This window comes from Sorex fumeus, unplaced genomic scaffold (genome assembly GCF_029834395.1).
Source record: "Sorex fumeus unplaced genomic scaffold, SorFum_2.1 ptg000010l, whole genome shotgun sequence".
NCBI classification, from domain to species: domain Eukaryota; kingdom Metazoa; phylum Chordata; class Mammalia; order Eulipotyphla; family Soricidae; genus Sorex; species Sorex fumeus.
The window spans coordinates 1,932,002-1,947,050 of record NW_026606067.1 but is presented as its reverse complement, the minus strand read 5'-3'; the positions used below and the strand labels follow the sequence as shown (position 1 = coordinate 1,947,050).

The 15,049-nt window shown below is 62.7% G+C and overlaps 1 protein-coding gene across 1 annotated transcript; it reads right to left on the bottom strand.

Annotated features, from left to right (window-relative positions):
* Positions 1 to 4,648: 4,648 nt before the first annotated feature.
* Positions 4,649 to 11,953, bottom strand: TNNT2 (troponin T2, cardiac type). The gene is made up of 12 exons (XM_056110529.1): positions 11,809 to 11,953; positions 10,429 to 10,503; positions 10,146 to 10,181; positions 9,427 to 9,460; positions 8,567 to 8,627; positions 8,291 to 8,407; positions 7,625 to 7,702; positions 7,168 to 7,278; positions 5,990 to 6,123; positions 5,550 to 5,640; positions 4,946 to 4,986; positions 4,649 to 4,811 (listed from the first exon to the last, which is right to left on the bottom strand). Exons 1-12 carry the CDS (start codon positions 11,951 to 11,953, stop codon positions 4,766 to 4,768), a joined length of 969 nt encoding a protein of 322 aa, XP_055966504.1. The 3' UTR covers positions 4,649 to 4,765.
* Positions 11,954 to 15,049: the final 3,096 nt, after the last annotated feature.

Genomic DNA, 15,049 nt, shown 5'->3' with positions numbered 1-15,049 from the left:
AGAACGGACACACATGCACTATAGTCAAAAATCCTGGAAATGTCTGTTGGCTAAAAAGCCAGGCTCAGGGGCCGGAGCCATAGCACAGCAGGTAGGGCATTTGCCTTCCACGTGGAAGACCTGGGTTCTATTCCCAGCATCCCATATGGTCCCTGGGCATGGCCAGAGCCCTTGTGTAGGTTCTGATTCTCAGCGGGCGATGAGAGGGGTTAGAATCACACACGAGCAGGAGCCCTAGCACAGCGGGAGGGCACTTGTTTTGCACGTGTCTGACCCAGGTTCGATCCCCAGCATACCACATGGTCCCCTGAGCACCACCAGAAATGATCCCTGAGTTCACAGCTGGGTGTGGCTCAGAAACAGACATTTTAAAAGAAGAGGGGGCTGGAGCGATAGCACAGCAGGTAGGGCATTTGCCTTGCACCCTGCCAACCCAGGTTTGATTCCCAGCATCCCAAGTACCACCAGGAGTAACTCCTGAGAGCAGAGCCAGGAGTAACCCCTATGCATTGCCAGGTGTGATCCAAAAAGCAAAGAAAGAAAGAAAGAAAGAAGAGAAGAGAAGAGAAGAGAAGAGAAGAGAAGAGAAGAGAAGAGAAGAGAGAAGAGAGGAGAAGAAGAAAGAAATGATTGTTCACAGTTGTGTTCCAGGTAGCCTGTCCACCACCAGCCCTGTCCAGCATAGGGTCGGCTCTCCCAAGGACCTCCGCATGCAGGCCCGAGGATCAAGTTCATGGGGGAGCTCTCCTTGTCCATTGTCCCTGGGCAAGGTCTAGCCCCTCTCTGCAGCCTCCTTCCCGTCTCCTCGGGGGACTGGCGGGACCCACCCCTTGGGCTGATTCATAGAAACCAGGCTTGGCCCGCCCGCTCCCTGGCACCGCCAGCAGCCTCACGCCCTGCCCAGCCCATCTCAGCCCCCACCCCGATTTCCAGGGCCAGTCAAGCTGCTGGCAGTGGAGACAAGAGGGAAACCAAGGCTCCACTCCGCACTGGGCCGGGCCCCAGGGTGCAGCCTCGCCCGCTCAGGCCTGGGTGCTGCCGCCATGCCTCGGCACACCCCAATCCCAACGCGGTTCTCCCGGTCAGGTGGGCCTGGATGCCATGGAACAGCCATGGCCTCGGGCTGCACGGGGACAGGGCGGGCACCCATGCTGGGCGGTTTCCCAGGTGTCAGTTCTGTGCTGGACAGGGCTGGTGGTGGACAGGCCACCTAGGGATGGGACTCTTGAAGCAAGTTGGGGTTGTATCCCACCACTGCAACCACGGGGTCCGTCCTGCCACGGGCACGGCACCCCCAGGGTTTGTGGGGTGCCCCACTGGCAAAGCAACGACCAGTGTGTCGTGATCCACTGGGCCTCCCAAAGTCCCCCAGGCGCGGGCACAGGCTGCTGTCACTCCTGAAAAGCAGGGACAGTCTCACTGCGCCCTTCCACCCTGGCGGTGCCATCACACCCCACTTCCCTGGTGCTTCTCTCAGAGCACCCCACCCCTGCTCTCCCCACACCCAGCAGCTCCAGGGCGCTGGGCAGGAAGGCAGGGCCTCGCAGGCTGCACTGGCACCCCCCGGGACAGTGTGGGCACAGCACAGCCCGGCCTTCGGGAGGAGGGGGGCCCAGGCGACCCCAGATCCCCATGTGGGCCAGTCCTTGCTCTGCACCCTCCAGCCTGGGTTCATGTCTCAGCTTGTCACTCACTGACTGGCCCCCGGCATGGCTCGGAGCCTCAGTTTCCACTTCTGCAGCAATGGGGTGACCTGGGATCGGGGCGGCGTGGAAGGTGGGTGGTGGGGGAGACGGAAGCAAGGCAGATGGCAGCACGCAGCCCAGGGGTCCATGAGCAGCACCCAGGGCCCATGTTGGGTTAGGAAAAAAGGGTAGTGACCCCACCACCCTCATCTCTGCCCAGCTGCGGCCCTCCTGGTGGAGCGTCGAGCCCAGAGAGACGGGGCCGAGTCCACACCCCAGCGGGCTCTGCCCCAGCCCCAAGGCAGGGGCTCATGGGTCCCCAGCCCTGAGTTCAGCCCGTTGGAGTTCCCACCCGGGGCGGGCCCTGCCCCACCCTTTCCAGAAACCAGACAGGGGCGTTGGGGTGGCCGCCCTGAGAGCTGGTTCTGCCACTTGGTCTGCCGGGACTTGAACCTGGGCCAGCGCGGGCCCGGGTACCTGCGCTGGAACCCCGAGAGGAGGGGGCCTTTCCGGGGGTGACCAGACCTGAGAGGGACATTGGCCACCTACTCTGGCGTGCACTCGCGGCCACCACCTGCACACACCGTAGCCCTCAGCCTTCCGACAAGCCCCGCTCTTGGACAGGGAAGCGGGGACTGGGAGGAGACAGCCCACCTTGGCTGGGACGCAGTGAGATGGGGACCCCCAGGGCCACTGGGGGGTGTGACTCCCTGAGCACTGCATCCAGAATCGCTGCTTCTTCCCCAGCACTGAGTGGGCAGCAGAGGTGTGAGCTGAGCCTGGCTGGGGCTTCTTTGGAGGACAGTCTGAGGACTCAGTGCCCAACCGTGCTTGCCCAGGAGGGACCCCTGAAGTGATGGGGGCCCTGGGGTGTGGGGGCAAGTGTGTCACTGTTCCTGCTCTGAGGAGGCCCAGGCCAGCTGTGGCCATTCCTGCCCACAGTCAGTGACAGTCTCAGGGAAGAGATGGAGGAGCTGGAGCCACTGACCGGGCGCCCACTGCCTGGGGACTCTCACTGCGCCCTTCTGAGCACTCATGTGTGTTCTTCCCAGGAAAGTGGCCACAAGAGAAGGGGACAGGCCACTTGATTGGAAAGAATCCCCTGCCCTGGGCTGAGCACCCAGTGCCCCCACACCTGCAGCTCATGACAGGATGGGGGAGTGACAGCAGGAGGGAGGGACAGACGGGGAGGGCCGGCATGGGGGAGGGACAGACAGGAGAGGGGGAGGGTCAGGACAGGCCACCAACCAAGGAGCTGCTCATGCACCAACTTCACGGGGCTGAGCAGTCAGGGTGGATAAGACCTGCAAAGGGTCCCTCGAGGGACCCAAACCTGGGTTGGTGACCCGGTCAGAGATTGCGTCAGTGGCAGTGTGGGCTGCATAGCAGTGTGCCCTGGACACTGGGACCTTAGGAAGAACCCGTAGGTGCCGGCTTGTGGAAGCTTTTGGGGAGAGCCCAGCCTCCCCACCAGTGCAGAGGGGATGGTGAAAGGTGGGGGCCACAGGGTCACCCACACTACCCCACCGTCCCCGCCTGCTGAGTCCCTGGGGAGATATGGCCGTGTGTGTGTGTGTGTGTGTGTGTGTGTGTGTGTGTGTGTGTGTGTGTGTGTAGAACTCGGGGGTCCCTCCGGGGTTGGATGAGAGCAGGACTGCATGCCCCACCATGGGAGCTGGGACTTCCCAGATGGGGCTCTCTGCCTGTGGGCCCAGCCCCACCTCCGCCCCACCGCAGGACCTGGCCTAAGCCTTGGGCTTCTTGTGCCCACAGGCCCTAGCGGTGTCTGTGCGGGCTGTGCCCTTACGGCCCCGGGTCGATTCTCCATTCAGGACTCTGCCTCCCCTCTGCCCTGGCATCTCGCTCTCTGGAGCTCACTATACACTCCCTTTCCCAGGGAAGCCCTCCCTCCACCAGGCCAGGTGTAGTGTGGCCTTTGTCCCCTGTGAGTTGTAACCCTCTGCTGCCTGCTCCCTCCCTCTGGGCAGTAAGTGCAGGACTTGGAGGGGTGTCCATCAGCCTTTTTACACCAGAGTCCCCAGTGCCCTCACTTGGCACAGAAGACACCAGTGAGTAGGTGAATGTGTGAACAAGTGAGTGCTTTGAATGAGTGAGTGCATGAATGAGTGATGCATGAATGAGTGAGTGCATGAATGAGTGCATGAATGAGTGATGCATGAATGAGTGAGTGCATGTGATAAGCCCCTAGCAGCTGTTCCAGGATCTCCTGCCCCCATCTCTAGCACCTGTTGCAGCTCCTACTGCTTTTAACAGAAGGGCCGGCTGTGGGGATGTGGGAGGGGGTGGAGGGGAGCAGGCTATCTGACACCCGGGTCTGCAGGGGTGAGGGGGTGGGGTGGGGGTGGTGCTCAGAGCAAGGAGAGCAGAGCTCAGCTGCCTGCAGGCCTGTGGGGAGTATCCAGGGACGTGCTGAACCCCTCTGGGGTGACACACCTCGGAGAAGGACGTCCTGACAGAGCGTGCACTTCCCTGTCTGACCCCTGGAACAAAGGCCCCAGAAAGTTCTGTTTTGTTCAGGGACCTAGGAGGGGGTGGGCTGCAGTCCCACCCCAGAGGTTGTTCAATTCACAGGATAGGGGAGACAGAGGCGCCCACACCAGTGCAGGCCTGGTCAGCTGCCCAGTGAAACCAGCCGCCCTTCCTTCCTACTCTGTCAGGCGTCTGGGCAAGAGGGAAGAAACCCGGGCGGCAAAGAGGCCTCTTTGTTCCCGGGAGTGACTCTGGACAGCCAGTCCGGGTGCCCACTGGTGACTCACTGGCTGGCCCCAAGGACCAGCCCTCTCCACTCGCAGTCCCCAGCTCTGAGGAAGCCTGGGCCTCCTGGGCCTCCATCTCTCCCCTCCAGAAGTGGCAGCAGGCGAGGGGACCCCTATCCACTGACTGACCCCCTTAGCCAGGTCTGGCCTCAGCTTCTCAGCGCCGGAGACAGACGGTCACTCTCGGGCCGCGAGCAGCTTTTATTACTGATGCAGCACCTGGTTCCCACAGAGTCAGGGGCAGGGGACCTGGAGGACGCTGGCGCTGGACACGTTCAGGACACAAGCAGGACCAGGCGACCTCTACTTCCAGCGCCCTGTCACCTTGGCCTTGCCGCGGCTCTTGGAGCTGCGGGGAAGCAGGTCCCAGTCAGATGGGGGATAAGGGCAGCGGGGGCTAGGGCAGGAGCCTGGGGTGGGGTACTGGGGTGCCACTCCAGCAGGGCTGGGGAGAAGGGGCCCCGGGAGGGGGTGAGGTCTTACACTTTCTGGTTATCATTGATTCTGTTCCGGAGAACATTGATCTGTAGAAGGGGGAAAGACGGGGTCACTGGGGCTCTGGGGGTTCAGGCTGCCCGGGGAAGGGGAGGCCCAGAGAGGAAGAGGGAGCAGAGGGGCAGAGGGAGAGGAGAAGAGGCAAGGTGGAAGGGCAGCGAGGGAGGGCAATGCCAGAGAGTCAAAAGTCAGGGACCCACAGAACCCCAAGACCCAGATACCCAGGGTGCCTGGTGGCCTTATGCTTTGGGGTCCCCTGCCCAGCTGGGGCTCAGAGTCCCCTGAGGAGGCCTTCTGTCAGGACAGGATGCAGAGCCGGAGCGCCTTTCTCAGGGACCCCTATTTTTCCCTAGAGACTCTGCAGGGCACACCCCTATTTTGCCTGCTCTGTGCTAAGGGGGTTAATGTGAAAGAAGGAAGAGCAGGTGCGGAAAACCCAGCTCAGATGCCCTGTCCCAGACCTCTTCAGGACACTGCCACGGGGGACTTGGGGGGCTAATTTCGCCCGGAGTCCCCACCCAGAGAACAGGGGGGCTCCCTCTACCTGCGCTGTCTTCTCCCTTATAAAATGCAGGAGGAGGAGGGTGCTCACCTCGTACTTCTGCTGCTTGAACTTCTCCTGCAAGTCGAACTTCTCAGCCTCCAGGTCGTAGATGTTCTGCCACAGCTCCTTGGCCTTCTCCCTGCGTGGCCAGCGGGAGGACAGGGTGAGGGGCGGAGGGCCAGTGACCCTTCCCCAGGGCTCCCCCAGGCCCAGCACAAGCCTAACGCTTAGGAAGCAGCAGGGCACAGAGCTGGGCTGGAGAGCCAAGTTGAGGACGCAGAGAAACCCTGAGGTATGGCAGAGCCACCTCTTCCCTGCACCTGCTAGCAGGTGCGGGGAACCCAGGAGATCATCTGCATCTCATCTGAGTTCCCCCATCTGCGGGCAGACCAGCTCCCAGCGGCGGGCCCACACGGCCGGGCCCAGGAGCAACCTGCGCGGAGGCAACGCCCCCTGGTGGTGGCGCTGAGAAGGCGCCCTCCCCGCACCTCAGCTGATCTTCGTTCAGGTGGTCGATGGCCAGCGCCTTCCTCCTCTCCGCAAGGATCTTCTTCTTCTTCTCCCGCTCCGTTTGCCTCTTCCCACTCTTCCGCTCAGTCTGGAGTGGGAGACAGCAGGGAAGCTTGCTACCCCACACCCCTCCCTGTCCCCCCACGAGCCTGCCCGGGTACCCAGAGGGACAACCCCATCACCAGTCCCTGGAGAAACTAAGACAGCGCCAGGACAGTCCTTCCCGTCCTGACCCCCTTCACCTCTCCAGACCCCCACCTCTCTCTGGGGGGCTTCCTCCTCCCCGGGGGCCCCATCCGGACACTCTCCCCTCCAGCAGGCCACCACCCCTTCCAGCCCCCCCCCCCCGCCCCGCCCCCAGAACTCTGTGGAGGCGGCAAGCATGAGGCTTTGGTACCCACCTGGGCCTGCCAAGTTCAGGGCACCATGAGGGAGAGACCGAGAGAGAAAGACGGAGGCCGGGCAGGACAGAGAGAGGAGAGGGCAGGAGACAGACAGACCCACAGACAGGCAAAGGAGAGGCAGGCAGACGAGAAGGAGGCGTGATTTGACTGCCCACGCGGGCAGCTGGTTTGCCAGGACCTGAGTGTGGGGGCTGGACAGAGCAGAGCCGGGCCTGCAGGGGGTCCCTGCAAATGTTCTGGTCTGGGGAGCTGGAATCTGAGCGAGCCTTCTGCTCACTCACAGCAGAGAGAGTCCACTGACAGTCTCAGAGGAGAGACCCCCGGGCGCGGGAGGCTGGTCCGCAGGAGAGGGCACATGCACCTCACGAACCCTGAAGGCCACGGGCAGGAGCTGCTCCCCTTGCCCCTGTGGCCGCTGGAGCTGGGCTGTCCGGGGAGAGCTTGGGACAGTCCCGGAGCTCATTGTCGCTATGGGGAATCCCCTTCTGAGCTGAGCTGTCCCCATCTCTGCCCGAGGTCTCCACAGGCCAGGGTGGGAGGCAGCTGGACACGGGGGGGGGGGAGGGGCGGTCTCCTGCACGGCCATGGGGGTTCCTTCCTAGGGTCAACACTGCAGGGGACCCCTCTGAGCATCTCCACGGCCTCTCTGGCTGTTGGTTTGGGGAGCCACAGCCGGCCGTGCTCAGGGCTTCCTCCTGGCTCTGTGCCCTGCATACGGACCATCTCTGCCCCCGCCCTGCCCCCCCAGGTACCTTCTGGATGTAGCCCCCGAAATGCATCATGTTGGACAAGGCCTTCTTCTTCCGGGCTTCATCCTCCGCCTTCCTTCTGTTGTCTTCCTCCTCCCGCCGGGCTCGCTCCTCCTGGTCTCACGGCAGGGGAGACGAGGGAAGAGTTTGAGGAGGTGGCCCAGACACCCTGGCTCGGGCTGCTCCCCAGGGCGTGTGGGAGAGTCGGAGTCTGCAGGGGTGCTTGTGGGAGATGAGTCCTGAGAGCGGAAGTCCCTTGGGAGGGGTGGGCACCCCTCAGTGTCCAGGAGGGGTGAGCATCCCTCAGGGTCCAGGAGGGGTGGACGCCCCCCAGGTCTGGGCGGGGTGGGCTCCCCAGGGGGTCCACTGGGAGGGGTGCAAGGCATGGGCAGGGGGTGCTGGGGCAGAGACTCCCTGGCCACTGTGGGCCTCAGTGAGCAGGAAGTGGCCAGTCACTCACGGCCAGCCGGGCCTGGCGCTCCTTCTCCCGCTCGTTCCGGATACGCTGCTGCTCTGCCCGTTCTGCGCGTCGCTTCTCCTGCAGGAAGGAGGTGCCACGTGTGAGCCCGGGTGTTGCCATCTGAGGGGCAGGGCCCCCTCCCGGAAAGGGGCAGCCTGTGACCCCGCAGTCCCTCCAGAGACGGGCCAGGAGGTCCGTGCTCTGGTAGGCCCAAGGTCTCGGGAGCCACTCAGATGCCCTCCAAGGTGCTCAGTCAGCTGGGCAGGGCAGGTGCCTCGCACAGCCACATGCATGACCTCTGGAAGGCCACTTGGGGCCTGAACAATGTCAGGGTCTTCTTGCCCCAAGCGGGTGCTGCCCCCAGCAACTGCTCGACTCAGATCTGGAGCAGTGCTGGTGGACAGGAAAGGGGGACCCTGTAGAACCTCCAATACAGTCAACCATCTTTCCTGCCTTACCAGGGAAGGGTGAGGGCTGGGGGAACAACAGGCATTGGATTAGCCAGTCCAGGGACTAGTCAGCTGGCCTCCAGCCTCGGGCGGAGTGAGATGGCAGGACCCACAGTGCAGTCACTTCTACCAAGGCAGGGGGTTCCAAGAAGGCTGCCTGGAGGAGGCGGATTCTCAGGGTCTCAGTGGATGTTTTGGCGGGAGACGAGACACCTACGATCCTGTCCTTGAGTGAGAGGAGCTCCTCCTCCTCCTTCTTCCTGTTCTCAAAATGGGCCTCAATCAGCGTCTGCAGCTCATTCAGGTCCTTCTCCATGCGCTTCCGGTGGATGTCCTGTAGGCACGGAGCTGGCTGAGTCCCGGGGAAGACCCAGGGCCCCCCTCCGTGCAGGACAGGTGGGCAGCGCCGGGAGCAAGGGCCCGGCCCAAGAAGGGACAAACATGGGCTGAGCCCCAGAGTCCACCCGGCTTGGCCATCACGGCTGGCACTCACATCGAAGTCCACTCTCTCCCCGTCGGGGATCTTGGGGGGCACCAGATTGGGCATGAAAGGCCTGTGGGGAAGGAGGAGGCGTGAGCGGCCACGCTGGAGGGAGGGGGTCCCTGCCCCAGAAAGCAGAGCCACCCCTCCCCCACCCAGTGTGGGGGTTAAGCCAGGGAGGCACAGCGGAGGCAGGGGCAGCTCACCACAACCAGCCCCTGGGCTTGGCCTTCTCTTGGGGCCACCCAGCACACACTTGTCCTCGGTTTCCCCGTGAGCCTCAGGGGCTATGTGGGGCTGAACCCTCAAGGGTCCCCAGAGGTGCAGCCAGAGGAAGGGGCTGGGCTTGAGAAGCCTACTCAGATCCAGCAGATAAACTGGGACAGGCCAGTGAGCAGCGCCACCTGCTGGCCCAAGGTGACCACTCCGGGCCCCAAGCCCGGCCCAACACCCCAGCCCACTGGAGGGTTCCTGCAGAGGCCCAGAGCTGCCCGCCCCTTCCAGAACCCTAGAAGCCACTGACCGAGGCTGGCATTGTTTACGCGCTTGCCCCCTTCCCTCTGCACCCCACTTCCACCACAGAGAAGCCCACTCTTGTCATGCAGTAGGGTGGGAGAGGTTGCCGGCCCAGTCACTTGTCCACTCCTTTCTTACAGCACCATACTGTCCACCAATGGGAATGAAGGGCATGATGGGCTCCAGCCCCCGCACCCCTCAGGCAGCCTCTCTTGTGCGGTGCACAGCCTGTACAGCTGTCCCTGGAGCCTGGCCTGCACACTCCCAGCCATGCCCATTGAGCCACCCTACCCCCCATCACTGACCCTGTGCTCCCTAAGTGTCCCCACTGTGGGATCGGGGTGGGTGGTGCTCACCTGGGCTTGGGCTTGGACTCCTCCACTGGGCCGTCTGCGGAGGAAGAAGCAGAGGCCAGGGGTCAGGACACCCCCATCCCCACTCCCAGCTGTGCCGGACAAGCCAAACACTTGTGAGCTTCAGTTTCCCTGCACTCTGCTTCCAGACACCATGAGAATCGTTGGGATGCCAGCCCTGCTCCCCTCCAGGGCCACGTGCTTGGGGCCTTGAAGCTTCTCAGAGTAAGGCAGGGTCCTGTGTCCTGGACCCCAGCAACCCCAGTCTTTGGGGGCTCCAGTCTGTGGGGGGTCCCACCGACTTCCATGGATCTTAGGGGCAGAACCCTCTACCCCCATCCCGCTGTCCACCCCACCCCACTGACCACCCCCATCCCACTGGTCACCACACCCCACTGGCCACCCCACCCCACTGGACACCCCTACCCCACTGTCCACCCCAACCTGATGTCCACCCCCACCCCACTGCCCACGCTCACCCTGTCCCTCCCTGAGAGGCTGATGAGGATCACTGGGCCAAGCACAGCATCCAAACCCACTGCCAACACATCACAGCCCGAGTGACCAGAGGGACTTGCCTCCTGGTCATTGGTCCCCTCCTCCCAGCCAACAGCAGGGCCAGCTGCTCTGGGACAGAGGGGCCAAGGTCTGGAGCCCAAGCTCAGTCCCCCTCCTCCCGCCACTCCTCCCCCCAGCCTCGCCCCTGACCCAGCAGCTCCTACCTTCAGCTTCCTTGCTCTCCTCCTCCTGCCCGCCATCTGCCAGAACAGGACAGGTCAGTCGCGCTCTGGTCGGGGGCTCTGCCCGCCTCGAGCGCTCACTCAGGGGAGCAGGCGCTGAGGGGCGCGGAAGGAGCGGGAGGCGGAACCCCGGCCCAGAGAGACACACAGCAGGGTCGGGCCCGCACACGGGTGCTCTGCCCGCGGAGACGGAGAGCCCTTGCCCAAGGCTGTGAGGGGCCCTGTGCCCACTAAGCCCACTGCACCCTCACCCCAAGCCTTTCACCTTCTACGTTGGTCTCCCCGGCCTCAGCATCAGCCTCTGCCTCTGCCTCAGCCTCCTCAGCTGCCTCCTCCTGCTCTGGGGAAAGAAATCGGACACAGTGAGCATCCAGGCCCCGTGGGCACCAGCAGCCTCAGAACCCGGGGGCGGGGGGGGGGGGTCAGGGGGCGAGGTCAGGGACATCAGGTTCCAGATGTCTCTGGAGGGGTGTGACTGATGTGAACATGGGGGACACCCTGGGGGCTGGTTTTTATTAGAAATCCACAGTGTAGTCCAAGGGCCAAATCTGGCCCTCAGACTATTGCTATAAATAAAGTTTTATTGGAACAGATGGCCTGTGGCATCTCACATGCCTCGGCAGAGGGGGCGTCCCCTGAACCCCAGGCACAGTGGCTGTAGAGCCCACGCGGTTCCATTTGCTGTTTGCCAGAAACCACAGCAGGCTGCAGCAGCAGGCTGGGGAGCCCCGGGGTGCATGGGTGAGGCGACGATGGGGGTCTGCGCTCCCCTGCGGGGAGGGGTGGCATGTGGGGGGCGGGGAAGGCCACGGGTCTCGCTGTGGGGGGCAGGGGCCTACTGGCTCTTTTTGCCGACTGAGCCCCCCTCCTTCCACAGCCTCCCCGGAGACACCTGCCCACCCCAGGGCCCTGTTAAGGGGGGATTCTGGAGCCTCCACCCTGGGCCCCAGGATTCTCGGCCCGACATGTGCACGGAAACCCAGATGCCATGGTGGGGCTGCCAAGTTGTGGCCCAAGAGGCAGACTCCGGGTCCTGGACCCTTGGGGAAGCCCACGGCCCCTCTCGATGGCACAGCCTCGCCCTCTCCTCCTCACCCCTGTCCCCGTATTTCTCTAAATAAAACTATGGTACATCAACAAAATGGAATTTTAAAAAGTGGGAGTGAAGGGTGGAGGCGTGCACTGGCCACAGAGCTCAGCTTCGCAGGACCTGGCTCAGCCTGGGGAGGCGCTCGGATGGACAGACAGACAGACGGACGGACGGACGGACGAACAGTCAGACAGACGGACAGTCGGACAGAAGGACAGACAGAGGGACAGTCAGTCAGACAGCCAGATGGACGGACAGACAGTCAGTTAGACGAACAGACAGTTGGACAGACAGACAGACAGACAGAGGGAATAACAGGACTGTCTGATGCAGAGCGGGGGGTGGGGGGGTGGGGGTGCCCGGCTGGGAGAAGGCAGCTGGGTCCTCCCGGACCCCCAGGGACACAGCAGGGCCCAGCGGACAGGAGCAGCCCCTGGAGTGCGAACGAGGCTCCGCCCCACCCCCCTCTGCTCCCCCACCCCAAGGGGTCCGCGCCTAGGAGGCAGGAAGGGAGTGCCCACAGGGGGGCGCTGTATACCGTCTTCGTCCTCCTGCCATTCCTCCTCTTCCAGACGTGGGCGCAGCGCCAGCAGCCGGGAGAAGCGAGGCCGTTAGTGCGGGTGCAGCAGTAGCGGAGTGAGAGCATCAGGCCCTGGTGGCCGTCCACGGCCAGACGCCCTCCACACCCGACCCACTCCATGCCCGACCCCCTCCATGCCTGGCCCCCTCCATGCCTGACCCCCTCCCTAGCAGGCTGGGACACGTGCTCAGCTGCCGCTTCCGGGCAGCCCGGGACTGGGCCTCGGTGCCTCCTGCAGGTAGCGGAGATGCCGTGACCCCGGGCAGGCGGCGTCTGGCGCGGGCAGGTCCCTGGGGACACAGGCAGCACCAGCCAGCACCACTCGGTTGCTGGACTTGTGAGTGCAGAATCCATGGGTGCAACCCAGTAAGTCACAGGGGTCGGGTGGGAGGAGCTTGGTGCCTGCGTCTCCCCTGACCCCCGCCGGGCCAGGATGACCTCGAGCTGCACCACTCTGGGCCCCAGCGAGGGGAAGGCCGTGCGTGCAGAGACCCCCAAGCGCTGAGCAACCATGCAGGTGTCTGGCTGCCTGCTGACTCCCGGGTCAGAGTGGGCACCCTCCCCCACCACACTCCCTCCTCGCCCCTGCCCTGGATGGGTGGGCATCTCTGATGCCCCAGAAAATGTGCCCAGGTGGCAAGGGGCACATTCTGGAAGCCGCTGGCAGGCTGGCCCTGCACAAACCTGCCAGTCTACCTGAAGGGGTCTGCCCCAGGCAGGGGCGGGGGCGCCTGCCGCTGCCTCCCGGGCATCCACTGCTTCTAGAACAACTTTTCCAGATGCAAAGAGCCACCTGTGGCTGGAGTGATAGTACGGGGGGGAGGGAGCTCGCCTTGCACATGGCTGATGCGAGTTGGGTCCCTGGCATCCCATCTGGTCCCGAAGCACTGCCAGGAGTGTTCCCTGAACACAGAGCCAGGAGAAACCCCTGAACATCGCTGGGTGTGGCCAAAATAAAACAAAAAAATGATAATTTTTAAAAATTGAAAAAATATAGAGCTGCCCAAAGAAAGTGCATGGCCAGCAGTATCACTTTTCTCCCTGAAGAGACATTTGGGGTTCGAGTCCCTGATGGCAGTACTGGGGTTCTAGCCCCCCTTTCAGCCACTTGCTGCCAGTCACTGCCATGCAGGAAGCTGGCACAGTCAGCTCCTTGCGAGCAAGGCTGAGGCCACGCGACCATCACGGCTAAGTTCCTGATTCAATTCACAGCCAAGCCCTGCAGTGGGGAGCAAGCAGAGGCCAGGGGGGCTGGCTCAGCGGCAAAGCACGGAGCTGGCTTGTGTGCAAAAGACCTGGCTTCAAACTTTAGGTGAAAGAAGGAAAGAGGAAGGAAAGAAGGGAGGAAGGAAGGCAGGAAGGCAGGAAGAGAGGAAGGAACGAAGGGAGGGAGGGAGGGAGAGAGAGAGGGAGGGAAGGAGGGAGGGAGGGAGGAAGGAAAGAAGGGAAGAAGGAATGAAGGAAGGAACGAATGAACAAAAGAAGGGAGGAAGGAAGAGAGGGAGGGAGGGAGGGAGGGAGGGAGGGTGGGAGGGAGGGAGGCCGGTCAATTTAAAATGCAGAGGCCAAAGTCTCAAATCTCACACCAAAGCTCTCAGAGCCGAGAGGCTCCCCCCAGCTCCCCCACACCAAGCATATGAGGGAAGACAGGAGGGAGGGACACCGGAGGGAGGAGAGTCATGGGAGGGAGGAGGGTGATGGGAAGGAGGAGGAGGAACACGGGAGGGACATGGGACAGAGGAGTGTGAGGCTGAAGTGGAGCCATGACAGTCTCCACTTTAAGACCGAAACTCAGCAGGCCTAAGTCTCGGTTTCCCCCATCAGAAAGTCCTGGCTGCTCAGAGAACAGTATCACCCTGGGCAGATAAACCGCCCCGTAGCAACACCTATCGGAGTAGGGGGCACGGACAGTGGTGCCCAGCCGCGCAGAGAGGGCCGAGGGAGTGGAGTCACCGGCGGACAGGGACCAAGAATTGAAAACATAGTACTGGTCCCTGAAGTCACAGGACCGGACAAAGTCAAGAATTGGAAACATATTGCCAGTTCCTAGAAAAAATGCTGTCATGTAACCAAACCCTATCTAAACTGCTCAGAATTCGGAGTCAGGGTCCTTGTCAAGACTCCACTGCATTGGATGAGACTTGGACCCTAGCTCGAGCTAGCAATAAAGGGGCCTTGCGTTTGCAGCCTCGCATCTGGTCTGGTCAATGTGCCAGCGAAACTCCCTTCCCAGGACATGACAGAAGGAGGAGGGATATGGGAGAGAGAGAAGAGGAGGAAGGTCATGGGAAGGAAAAGCTTCCTCCTCGGCGCGGCTGACAAGGCCCCAGGTAGGCTGGGGAGAGGTTGATCTAAGTGCCCCTGGGTTTCTCTCCTGTCTCCCCTTCAACCAGACCTCCCTGGCGTGGCCTTAAATGTGCAAGAGGGTCCTCCACTTGCCTGGAAGCCCTGGGGACCGACATGGGCAGCTCCTGAGCTCTGGGCTCGCCCCTGGCCCCTGCACTTCTGGGGATGCCTTTAACAACACCCCCGCACAGCGGTGGCAAAGTCAAGGGTCTGTGGGGCTCGGACCCCGCAACCGCGGTGCAGAGCCTGGGCTGCTGGGGGCCATTAGGGGGCCAGGGCGGAGCCTTGTCAGCGTTGTTTCAGCGAGGAGGGCGGTGGGCGGCACCAGGTCCAAGGCACAGTGAGGGACTCGCTGGTGTAAATGCTCCCATGAGGGCCCTCCCGGCGGTGTCATTAGGAGAGACCTTACGATGAATGTTCCAGGCATGGCTGTGGGGGCTTGGGGCGGGAGATGGGGGCGGGGGCTACATTTTTGAGTCACTTTGTCCTCTAGAGATGCGTGTTGAAGGATTTGGGCCAGACACAGCAGGGCCGAGGTGTGACGGGCCCCGAGTCCCTGACGGACACCTGCGGGGGTGTACTGTCTATCTGGGGGACAGTGACAAGCATGTCCAAGTGCACGGAGTTTTCCTCCAAGTTCCACAAAGCAAGTGATTCACAGGAAAGTTGACGGTTCTGGGGGAGATGGGGCAGATTCAACTTATCAGTTGAAATTGTTTTGCCTCGAGAGCTCGGGCACGGAGGGCAAGAGCCCTGGGGCGGAGGCATGGAGCATCGCGGCGGGAGACAGGCCGCTTCCCAGGGACCCCAGAACAGTGGGCTCCCGGGATGCCTCCGTGGGGCCCTCCCGGCTTCTCACCTCCCGCGGCT